Here is a 12,900-nt window from a genome sequence, read left to right on the forward strand (position 1 = left end):
TCTGTGTTTCTTTTGTGCGTTGTGAATTTATCTAAAATATATCTTTGTCTGACCTGTGTTTTTATCAGTGATGGTACGTTTAAAAGTTGTTTGATGTGTGTGTTTGTGTGTGTATTACCTTTATCCTTGCCGGTGGAGATGCATTTGAAGTTGACGATGCGGAGGTCCAGGCCCTCCTGCAGCCAGATGCGGTCCATGATACGGATCATCTGAAGAGCCAACATGTCCTGCCTCAGGTCCTCTCCCACCTGACACGCACACACACAGAAAAGTACAATAACATGCCACAGTTTTGATATTTCACTCTAGCCACCAGGGGGCGCAGTGTTCAGCTGAGAGGCACGTAAACAGGAGTCGTACAGGATCATCACAACTCCCCAGTGTAAATTAATGGACTGTGTGTGGTAGATATATCAGAACCAGTGAACAGGTATTGTTTGAAATGATGATTGATAAATGATGGTTCATAAGGTCAGGATACATTTTCAGCATTTTGCATTGTGTGTGTGTGTGTGTGTGTGTGTGTGTACCTTGAACATGACGTTGATCTCTTCTCCCAGGGGGTCAGCATTGACCAGGGCCAGCTTTAAGGGAACTGCGTTGGAGTTGAAGAAGGAGCAGGCCTGCACAGAAACACACACACACACACACACACACACACACACACACACACACACACACACACACACACACACACACACACACACACACACACACACACACACACACACACACACACACACCCTATGACTTCATTTCCTGCATTAGGGCCATTTATTTATTTTCTTCCCCCTTGTCATTTCATGGATCTTATTGTTGTACCATTTTCCACCATGCTGTGTTGTGTTGTCTTTAGGATGCCGATATACAATCCAGTCGTGTCTTTGCTTATTATTATTTGTTTGTTTGTACCTTTCATTTCTTTCTTTCTATTTTCATAAGCCCCTTGCATTTGTTTAATCTAACCTGCCCAAACTATTAATTCCAGCTCTTCTTCCTGTGTTTTTCATTGTATCTCTGAGGTTTTTTTTATAACTTTGCTTCTATGTTTTATCACTAAGTAAACTAAAAGTGACAAGGTATTCTGTTACTGTACTGAAGCCCAACCCTTTGCTCTGGACAGCCTGAAGAGTGCAGACCGTCTCAATGATGAAGAACCACAGAGGTAACCAAGTTGATTCAACAGAGCAAAGGCTGGTCAACGGCTACTTTATCGCCCACAATTCCTTGCGTTCTGAGTAGAGGGCCTCCTCTTACACGGGACAATACACAGACATGAAAAATCTGACATCCAAAGTATAAGATTTCAGCATCCCTGATGAAAATCAGTATGGGGCGTTTTAAAACGTGTGCATGCATGTATTTCATATTTTGGAGAAACTGGCTCCTTTCCCAGGAGTGTGTGGCTGTCCTCCCCTCCCTGACAAAGACTTCAGCTGAGTATTTGTATTGATTGATATTGTTGTGACTTCACTACCACTAATCCTTGGGACATCTGGTATATCCAGTATGGTGTGTGAGCAGTGTATTGACTTTAATACATAACAAGAATAGACGATTGTGAATTGTATAAATGTGACACAAATGACCCAGTGGAGGTATAATATTGGGATGAAGATGTTTGATTACTGAAACCTTGATTTTTGTTCATGCACTGAATTAAATTATTGTCTGCATTGAGGCTATGAGTGTTCAGTGGCTTCTTGTTAGTCAAGAGGTGTGTGCGTGTGTGTGTGTGTGTGTGTGTGTGTGTGTGTGTGTGTGTGTGTGTGTGTGTGTGTGTGTGTGTGTGTGTGTGTGTGTGTGTGTGTGTTACCTTGACGTTTAGCTCCTTGGCCACCAGACTGGGGCTGAGGGGCAGTCGGCAGCTGTTCCTCTGGAAGAAGTTCTGGACGTTTTCAAGACCCTCCTGCAGCGCCACCTGGACACACACACACAAACACACACACACACACACACACACACACACAAATGCAGAGATGTTAGTACACACACAATACAGAAATGTAAGTTCATAGTAAGTACTTTCTGTCTGTGTAGTGTTGGTAAGTCAGACCACATCCTTATCTGTTGTCATCTTTAACACACATACACACAAACACAAAATGTAAGCACACTGCTGTCTACCTTTACCTTTTAAGTCAGACCACATCCTAATCCGTCTCTAACACACACACACACACACACACAGCCGTTGCTCTGCCTAACCTCTCTTGCATGCTGAAGACACACACACACACTTAGTACACTACTGTCTTCATGGTGTTCCCTTGTCACGTTGCCTCACACACTTACTAGAAAATTCCATGACTTTTCCATGACTTTCCATAATTCATTCAGAGCAAAACCATGACCTAAAAACTTTGTTCCTTCCTGGTTTGTTCAATGTTGTTTTTCAGCTCAGAAAAGTTCTAAAGAGGTCCGCAGCCTGGTTTCCACTGCAGTTGGGCTGAAAACCACAATCTAATACAACAAATATGTGAAACAAGCTATAAAAAACATTCTGGTATATTCCTGTAAATTGCCCCATTTGTAGAATTCCCTGATATTCCCTAGGCTAGCGAGCTGGAGCTCCCATCCAGCTGCAACTGAAGGTGACGGTCTAGAAACCTGAGACGGAGCTGAACAATGTACTCCAATCGGAATGTGCTCAAGCTTTGAGCGCTAAGTTTTATTGGTTGGCAGATACGTCAGTCAAATGTCGGTAGGCAGCGTCATTAAGTTGCTAAGCAGCCAGAACTTACTTGATGTACAACAACATGATGAACCTTAATATTAAGCTGCGTTGCAATTGCTTCGTTGTAGACGTTCCTTTTAAAAAATTTGTTTTTCATGTTGTCCACACACGTAAACTTTTGCAAATTTAATCAGCTGTAACGTTCGCACCTGTTGATATTTTCGCACTCCTGACATCTGCTGAGCGGTTGCCAGGGTAACCACTGCACAAATTGCAGATACCCAGGGCTCAAATCACTGAGTGAAAAGACGAATCATAAAGAAAATGCTCCCCTCACAATAACACCTGCCTCCTCAATACATTATCTCTGTAGGCAACATCAAACAAAGTCCCCAGACTATTTGGGTCAAGAGTCAGGTTAGGACCAGGCAAGAAATTCCCTGAGTTTCCCAGAGAATTAATCTAATTCCCTGAGTTTCCCTCAAAATTTTCTTGAAATTCCATGACCAGTGTTACCAGTGTCCTTCCACACACAGACACACACACACACACACACACCCCTCCCAGCTCCCCTGCTGACCTGTCGTGTGGACCCTCCAGCCTGTCGGACCCTCTCGGCCACGGCTCCCAGCAGGGTGACCAGGTGGGTCTGCTGGTCCAGCTCCGCCCTCAGCCTCCCCCCACACAGACACAGCAGGGCACCCAGCACCCGCTCATAGCGCCGCCCCCAGGCCGGGTCCTGCACCGCATCCCTCAGCAGCCTGCAGCCGTTACACACAACAGAACATCTGACACTCAGCTGACGCTCTCATCCAAAACACATTTCAGTACAAAAATAAAAGCATTAATTTTTAGCCAGGGGTGAGAAATTAACTCCTTCTTTAAATCGGCAAGGCAATCAGCAACAAAATCCAAATACATTGGAGATCGGCGATGGCCTGAATCCATCGCCAATGTATTTGTCTTATCGCCCAACCCTAATAAGACGCAATAAAGTTTTATCTTATCTTAACTGGCATTGTAAGTACCATGCTCTACCCACTGAACAACATTGGGTGAAGATGCAACCTAGTGGTTAGAGAGACTGATCTGTAAAATAATAAAGAAATTATCAGATAAGTAGCAATGTAAATGTAATGATGTAGGCTTGGCACGATCAGCCCAACGAAAGGTTCAATTTCATTGCACAATAGTTCAAAAGTGGCTTTGGACATCCTGCAATGTTAAAAAAATAAAATGTCTGCCCACCATGACCTTATACTTGCTGGTTGTGGTAGTATAGCCATTAGATGGTGATTTTTTTTTTCATCTTTGGATGAAAGCATGAAATCTGGCCAAGATTAGCTGACACTTAAGAACAATAACAAGTCTCTTTCTTCGCTTCAGCACCTATTTTGTAGTTATATTTTTTGTGACATTTCAAAAGTTTTCATTCCAAACACTTGGTTGGAGACATAGCTATAGATGGCTGGTTGTTGTGTGGGTGCTGGTGCGGACTCACCAGTAGAGGTAGTGGGCGATGTAGATGTTGCCTTGTGCTCTGGACAGCAGGAACATGACGAGGGCGTTCTTCAGATGACACTCAAACTTCAACGCCTGGCAGGAGATGAGAGAGAGAGAGAGGGAGAGAGAGAGAAAGAGAGAGAGAATAAGAGAGAGAGAATAAGTGACTGAGTGAGAGATTTTCAGTGCGTATTAATGCACATTCCATTAACGCCCAAATTACAAATTAATACATATTGATTGGATCGCCCAAGTTCCTGTGAGTGAAATGTCAGTCACATTTCAGGAGTCAGCAGGATAATCTTGTATATCCTCAATATATAATATTATATATCTTTAACTTATCCTTGGTATATATCCTTATATCCTTAAGTGTGTGATATCTTGTCCTTGCCTAATCATCTAGTGCAGTGGATTTCAATGAAAAAACCCACAGTAGACCACCTGAAAAATACTGGTCTACTGTGAGCATATGTACGACAGAGACAAAAAAGAATCTGTGAAATCTGTCATTATGTGTGTGATGCAGAGTGTTTTCAAAATCAGTTAGGATTTGAAACGTCTTCTAGTGAGTGACAGAAATATAAGTGAATGAGTGAGTGAAAATGTGTGTGTATGGTGTACTACTGTATATGTGTGTGTGTGTGTGTGTGTGTATGTGTATATTGCAGTACCTGCACAAGCTGCGGCAGGTAGTCAGCCAGCTCATCGTCAGTACTCGCCTCAATCCAACTAACCGCCACACTTCTCACCTCTGTATCTGCAAACCTACACAGACACACAGTTAGACACAAAGCATCAGCAAAGAGCGCTACAATAGAACAGAATAGAACAGAATAGAATAGAATCCTTTTCGTCCACATATAAAATTTTGCTTTTAGCTTCACCGTGGTACAATTAAGAACAACAAACATATACAACAAAGATATAATAAATACATAATCACACACCACAAGACACAAGGACATCATCAGTACAACAATCAATAACTATAATCAAATCAATATGACACCTACAATCAATACACATTTATGATTTTTTTTAAATGTTACATCAAAGGGACAGCCCTAAATAGGAGTGTAATTTTTCAGTGTCTCGGATTGTTTTGCTGCCCGAGGAAGAGCTTTGAACTTGATACACGTTCCATAGCCAAATGTATATAAACCTTCTTTGTCTTCATCCTCTGGCACTTATGTGCTTTTGTATACTTGTGCACTTATATGAAGCATTAATAAACTTTCGCTTTTTGCATTCATTAATAAGACTTCTTAAGGACCCGTGGACGTCCTGTGCCTAATGCGTGTGTATAAGCCCAGTTTTTGAGCATGGTGCGTACTTGGAGTCCAGCAGCTCCAGGGCGGTGACGGGGGCCAGCGGAGGCCAGTGGTGCAGCAGGGAGTGGAGGTGAGTCATGCTGGCCCAGTCCCAGCTGGGCGCGCTGGCCAGCACCTTGGGGAGGCTGCTGGGGTGATCCCTCCGACAGTAAGGCCGCTGGTCCCACAGGAGCTGGTGATCTGCCCGCTTCAGCCTGGGGATGGAGCAAGGGGAGCAGGGGTGGGGGTGGGGATTGGAGGGATTGGGGGGGGAGAGAGAGAGAGAGAGAGAGAGAGAGAGAGAGAGAGAGAGAGAGAGAGACAGAGAAGTATACAGTGTAAATGTATTGAACGTTTTTTGATTCTTTCTTTTGTTTGTTTTGAGGTGAAATCTTTTTTCTTCTAGCACCCCCTTAGCTTTCTTTTTTAATATCATCAGCCCAAATTTAGCATATTTCTCTTCCAGTTTTTGTTTGTTTTAATGATTTCATTTTGCCACTGTTTTTAAAGTGGAAACTGACCAATAAAATGATAAAAACAGAGAACAGAGAAAAAGATTGTGTACCTTGAAAGAAGCAGACAAACAAAAAACAATGGTGGCAAATGAAAACACAACTGAACTGGACAGCAGAAACAACAAGAAAACAAAGAGGAATAAACCTCTTAATTTCCAAATCTGTCCAAGATAGGACAGACAGAGGGCGGGGTAGGTTGGAGAAGCTTGTGATTGGAAAGTCACCAATTCAAATCCCTCAACCATATGAGAAGATATTGACAGGGAAAGTGAATGAGAAACTCTCTACCCTTCCTCAACAACTAGCTGCTCAGTGTTTAACAGTAGCAGGCTGGTTGTACTGGGCAGCTCCCAGGTGTTAATGTTTACAAGATTGTGAATGTGAAGCAGAGTGTTGCTGACAAAAGAGCAGGCGTATTCAGCTGACCTTTCCTGGACAAACAAAGGCACAAAAACAATCGTATCATGGAGCCCTGCCTCCAAGAGAGCCATGTGACCCTGGCAACTCCAACACTCCACTGACCTGCAGAAGGAAATTAACTATCTCAAACACTACCGACCTAATCTGAAATTCCTTGCCTAGTTTCCTTGTCCATGCCCTAACCGTCTCTGTTGTGTCAATATGCACTGTAACACTCCAGATCGTCAATATTTCTCAGTGTCAATGTCATCACGACAAATTCCTGCATATTTATTGTACTCGGTGATTAAAGTGACTAATTTTCTTTACACATGTGCGTAACTGATTGTGTTAAGAAACTTGTCTCAAACGTGTCCTTGATTCTTCACTCCTCCAAATCCAGCGGGTAAAGTTGAGACAGTTCCTTGGATTCTGGAGAAGGGAGGACAGCATCCGCCCTGCTGAAGTGTCCTTGGAGTAAGACACTGAATCCCTAGATACTCAGGCGGGGCTGTTCTGTAGCCGACCCTGACCCCTGACCTCCCTGTGGAGCGGGGCAAGCGAAAAAATAATTTCTCCTTCTGGCATTGATAAAGTATCATATTATTTTATGGCAGTGGGGTGGTGTAGCGAGTAGGGAGACTTTCCTTTATCTGAGGGGTTCCCAAAGTTTTTCATATCAAGGACCCCCAAATATATACGCATTTGACTACTGACCCCCATTTGATAAGACTGCATCCCAAGGAGCACTGTCTAAGAGGATTTATATTGTTGGATAGGATTCAGTAGAGAAGTGGCTAACTGCAGAGGGTGCAGTAACTGAAATTATAAAAACAGCCAGTTGTACATTATCTCATTGTGCTAACATCTAGGGAGTGGAATAACAGTGAAATTTAACTATTCCTCATTTTTCTGGGGACCGACTGGAATCCTCTCAAGGACCCCTGGTGGTCCCCGGACCCTAGTTGGTGAACCACTACTTTAACCTGGCTTCAAGCCCCTGTGACAGCAAGCATCATCCCTGCTGAAGAGTCTTTGAGCAAGACACTGAATCCCTACCACTCCTTCAATTTCCTCTTCGGGGATCAATGACACACACACAAATCACACACACAAAAACAGGACACATGACATATTAGCGATGCCCTGGCTGCACCAAGTCTCGTGCCCAAGACAGAGGCTGGGGGAGTGAATGGGCAGGACAGAAAGCAGGCGGCGAGGGCCCAGTGAGAGAGCGCTCTGTGCTAAAGAGCCGGTTGAGACTCATGGAGGTTGGCAGAGTGGCAGAGGTTTGGCTGGCAGCGAGCATAAGAGGGCATTTAGCTGGGACTGGAGCAGCTGTGGGAGAGCAGACACCCTGGAGCAGACAACACACAGGCATTTATGGGGAACTGAGCCTGGCAAAGTCAGTGTCATCCTTTAAAATCACTTCTGAAAGCTAGCAAGTCCAACGGATTTTGGGTGGTCTAAGAGAACGCCAGCAATCCTTCAGCTGAAAGGGGGTAAATTTAACTAGAACTGCTATTTCTATGCATGTTTTTGAAAATCTAGTAACACTGGTTTGTACAGAAAGAGTTTTTATTTTAAACCTTTTCTGCAAACCAAATTTCCAAGGAATTGAAGTTAACTGAACTGAATTGCTGTAACACGACACATTAAATCTCCTTTCCAGCTAAAACCATCTTACAAATTTTCTCATATCAGTTACAATAGTTACTGTCATTTGTTATTGCAACTTTACAACCAACTTTTCTATCCCTAACCCTCCATTTGAGTATGAAGGACGCTAGTGGAAATGCTCCTCAGCGGGAGATTCTCCTACCCGAAGGTGGAAGCTCGGCTGCAGATTTTCTCCAGTTTGCGTCTGAGGTCTGGGTCCAGCTCCTCCAGTGTGTGTGGCTCTGGGCTGGGGGCCTCCAGGGGCCCCACGTACAGCACATCTACTGCTGGGCTGGGAAAGTCCACCTGATGGTAACACACAAACACAAACACAAACACACACCAAGGTAGGGGTCAATTCATTCCACTTCCAGTTATTTAAATTCAAGAAGCCCAATTCTGCAAAGAAAATCTAAAAAAAATCTATCTACAATGGAGCTCTTCTTCCCTAATAGGTTCTTTCTGATCCGTAAGGAAATGATGGAGAATGGAGGCCCTGTCATTATATATCAATTGCAAACAACATTAGTACTATTGCCACTACTACAGTACTGGTGTGTCTACTATTAAAACCACCACTACCAGTACCATCACCACCACTACTGCTACTATTGTCATTACTACGATTGCTACCACTATTACACTAAAACTACTACTACCACTACTACTGTCACCGCTACTACTACTACTAATAATAATATCACCAGTAGCACGACTACAACAGCTATCAATGCTAGTATCACAAGAAATACTACTACTATTACTATGATTACACCACCACTGCAATACTACTATCACGACAAATACTACTACTATTACTACTCCCGACACAACCCACCTGTAGTACGATCCTCTCTGCCAGCGGCCTCCTGCGGTTCCCTGTAGAACCAGCGGCAGCAGCAGCACCCTGGGGAGACGTCCACAGACACAGCAGCCTGCTGCCTCTGGCTAGCACCCTGCAACACACACACACACACACACACACACACACATATATATATATATACACACACAGTCAGCTACAGATAAACAAAAAACAGATACACATATGCAGGATGCAGAAAGCAAATAACCAGTGTTCCTCCCACTGTGGCTCTGATGTAAACTTCCTCTGACTTTTCCATGACTTGCATAACTAAATTGGAGCGCTTCCATTGCTAAAGATTTTGTTCCTTCTTGGTTTGTTAAAGTTGTTTTTCAGCTCAGAAAGGTCTAAAGGGGTAAACAGCCTGGTTTCCACTACAGCTGGGCTGAAACCACCATCTAATGCAGTGGTTCCCAAAATGTTTGGCTCGTGACCCCTTACAACAAAGAGATGGCTACTCGCGACTCTGAGTGGTGAACAGTTCACCCAAAAATGATTTTCCCTTTTCAGGCTGTTTCATTTGATTATCAGAAGAGGCCTAGGGGCTGAAAAGTAGTATTTCAGTATTTCAGAAAAATGACACATGCTGATAAATTTTATAGTATAGAAATGTCTTTTCCTACCCCATAAATCATCTTGCGACCCCCCACAGCCCAATTTGACAACCGCTGATCTAATGCAACGAATGTGTGAAACAAGTTATAAAATACTGTACATTCTGGTATATTCTTGTAAAGTGACTCACTTGTAAAAATCCCTGATATTCCCTGACGTCCACAGAGAATTCCCTGACTTTCCCTGTCTGGTCCTGTCAAAATTCCATGATATTGCAGAAATTCCCTGACAAGTGAATGACATTCACTCAACAGGCACACGAAAACAGGAGTCCAACCACTACCGACAGAGCCTCTCTCCTCACCGTCTGAAGTCAAAGAGCGGCATGGAGACTTTGCCCAGCAGCTCTGGAGCCTTCCTCTGTTTGTTGGAGTCTGGGGAGCCGCTGGCGTTCTGGTTCAGCAGGCCGAACAGAGACAGACTCAGTATGGACTCCAGCGGGAGAAGAGCTACTGCTATGGGGAAGTTGATCCTAGGAGAGACAGGGACAGTGTTAGGAACATGGGAGGACACTACAAATATAATATGGCAATATATTACTATGGTGCTAAAGGGCTAGTGACATCAGACATCATGTATTGGTAAATGTCTTAAATAAACGTTCTACTACTGTTACTGTACAAGTCTATACAATGATAGCACACAAAAAATATAATATAGGACTTCAAATTTCAAATACCAAATACATGAGTGAGGTATACTGTATGTTGCAGAAAGGAAAGGAAAGGAAAGGAAAGGAGGGGATCACTCACAGCTCGTCCCATTTGATGTGGTAGAAAAAGTTTTTGTAGGTGCCCACTTTCTTGGACTGGACCGGTTTAAACAGGTTCTTGCCGTTGTGGGTGAGGGCACACATCAGGTAGTACTTCTCATAACTGAAACAATACAATACAATAAATATTGCTTCTGTGTAAGATACTACTAAGTACACCAGTATACATTGAGATATATTACATTTGTATTTTTTAAACCTTTCATTTACCCAGGGCAGATTGACTGAGCATGCATGCTTTTTTTCCAACAATGTCCTGCGTTGTATTTATACTGTTACATAAATTCCCACCCTGAGGCTCCACTGGAGCAGTTGGGGGTTAAGTGCCTTGCTCAAAGGAACCTCAGTAGTTATTGTTGTTGAAGGAAGGGAAAGCATTTCTCATTTTCCCTATCCAGCTTCTCCCAGACGGTCTAGGACTTGAACCAGTGATCTGCTGGTCACAAGATCCCCACTGCTGACCCTCAATGTCTATATACTAGTATAATTATGACTACATTATATAATATTACAACTATATAAGATTCGACCTTTCTATTCATTTATCTATTACCACTATATATACTTACTACTTCTATACCAGTAATACATCTGTATAATATTAAGTTAATGTGTTAATTCAATGTGAGTTCAAATAACCACAAATCAAGGGAAAGTTTGCTTACTGCACATTTTTCATTGTACCAACAGCATATTGTGGAATTTTTAATTCTAGATGTGATGCAACAAAACCCAAACAAATCAATCAAATTCAGCACTTAGTTCAGTTGCACCAGTTAACCACACTTCCAAAAATAATTTATATAATAATAATTGTAATTACACATACACATGGGAGTGGAGAGAGAAAATATGAGCACGCCGGTGATACATTTACACTACTGGAGGGTTGATCTGTTGCTCAGTGCCATCTGTGTGCTGGCAGCTAAACAGCCAGTCATGCTGTCTCAATGTGCCAGCGATGCCATGGCATCCACTGAGCCCCAGATGGATAACACACTAGCCACAACGACGGCAAACACCCAGACCTCGACGAGGGAGCGCTCAAGCCACACCACACATTCTCACAGAAATGCCTCGTCAGTAGTTTGGGCTGAGAAGTATTTGCTGCGCCCCTCTGGCCTGGTGTTGTGATGGGCTAAATATTTTTGGAGGTGTCTTTGGTATGGCTGTCGCTGCAGCAATGTTTGGTGCCGGCTTAAAATAGCTGCTGGAAGAGGCTCCGCCGGGTGACGGGCTGGAGGAAATAGGCCTGTTATTAAGCAGCTCCTCTCTCTTTAGGAAGGCCTCACTGGCCAACCAGAAAATTACTATGGAAGGCACTGAAGCATTCTTTAAGACAGGCATTTTAAACTGCCTCCATCTCAGAGTCAAAGTTCCTAGACATTTTCCATTTGGAAATTCCATACTTTTCCTAGAGCTTAATTTCTTGACCGGACTTAAGACCTTGGTTGGTGTTCAGTATGATGTATGCTGAAAGAGGCTGGGAAATATGGCTGTCAGCTAGGGCATTTCAGTCTATAGTTGAGGATTATTCGTCACACAAATATCACAACAGATGAAATGACAGCAAGGTTTACAACAACGTACACTGTATATCCATGTGTACTGGGCCTGAATAACACTATCTTTTCTCATCCAGACATCCTGTACAAATTCAAAACTTTTCAAGACTTGAGCTTTTCACTGAAAAGGAAAATGATCAAATTCATTTTTCCATGCGTTTCCAGACTTTCCAAACCTGTGTAGGAGCTTTACAATGTGGAAGGGCTTGCCAGAAACGTACTGCTCCTGGTTACTGATGCGTGACGGTGCTGAGAATGGAAAGTTTGGCTCAGCTCTGTTCCAGACACACGCTGAAGATAAAGCCAGGGTGGAACTGGACACCAGCATGGAAAAATAAGACGTGGGGAGCAACACCGGAGCTGTTTGTTTAGTGGAAGACAACAAGGCTATCAGCTGTGACAGCAGGGCCTGGGAGACTGTGGTGTAACGTTTTGGTGTCAGCAAAACAGCATTCCAATATTTTCTTCAGCTCCAAATTGCCAACACTTCTCTATTGTGCAAAGGAATATTTGTTACATCTATTTAAGCTTAAATTTAAGCCTATTCCACTGTTGCACTCATTGGAAGTACTTGGCAAATTAAGTGATGCTGATTCTGAGGTGCTTCCAGTGCAGGTTTATTCATCTTTACAGATGTCTTTATCTTCGCCTGTGTTGTATAAGTACTGTTAAGTGAATTGGTGTGTGGGTGGCACTAATAATACTGAGCGAGTGGGTGATCATGCCAGAACAAATGCATGAATAAAGGTTTTAATTATCCTACAGCAAAAGCTATCCTACAGCTTATCCAAAATGTAACATTTCCAGGTCCTGAAAGTTTTGGAATTGCACAAAAAGTCTGGATGTATGGGGGAAGATAAAGACACATATATAATGACACACTTAGTGGGCCGTACACCCCAGTGTCACTTCACACATTGTGATTTATTTTTTTGAGTGACATGGCCAGTATCTCATATTTTTTCAGGCACCTAAGCTAATTTGCTACCACAGCATTAACTGACAATGGTACTCCCA

The 12,900-nt window shown here is 43.1% G+C and overlaps 1 protein-coding gene across 1 annotated transcript in view; it reads right to left on the reverse strand.

Moving 5' to 3' along the window:
- pik3c2a (phosphatidylinositol-4-phosphate 3-kinase, catalytic subunit type 2 alpha) overlaps positions 1–12,900 on the reverse strand; it is a 58,649-nt gene that overhangs the window by 12,308 nt on the left and 33,441 nt on the right. Inside the window, exons 12-22 of the mRNA XM_071542000.1 lie at positions 10,299–10,421; positions 9,851–10,018; positions 8,905–9,022; positions 8,230–8,372; positions 5,517–5,708; positions 4,855–4,948; positions 4,179–4,273; positions 3,258–3,438; positions 1,817–1,921; positions 531–623; positions 119–248 (exon numbers count right to left, since the gene is read on the reverse strand). Coding sequence (XP_071398101.1) covers positions 119–248; positions 531–623; positions 1,817–1,921; positions 3,258–3,438; positions 4,179–4,273; positions 4,855–4,948; positions 5,517–5,708; positions 8,230–8,372; positions 8,905–9,022; positions 9,851–10,018; positions 10,299–10,421 — 1,442 coding nt within the window. The remainder of the gene's footprint in view (positions 1–118; positions 249–530; positions 624–1,816; positions 1,922–3,257; positions 3,439–4,178; positions 4,274–4,854; positions 4,949–5,516; positions 5,709–8,229; positions 8,373–8,904; positions 9,023–9,850; positions 10,019–10,298; positions 10,422–12,900) is intronic.

Source organism: Centroberyx affinis, unplaced genomic scaffold (genome assembly GCF_046629955.1).
Source record: "Centroberyx affinis isolate AG114_WGS23_722 - 3 ecotype Tasmania unplaced genomic scaffold, CSIRO-AGI_Caff_v1 ptg003986l_1, whole genome shotgun sequence".
Taxonomy (NCBI): domain Eukaryota; kingdom Metazoa; phylum Chordata; class Actinopteri; order Beryciformes; family Berycidae; genus Centroberyx; species Centroberyx affinis.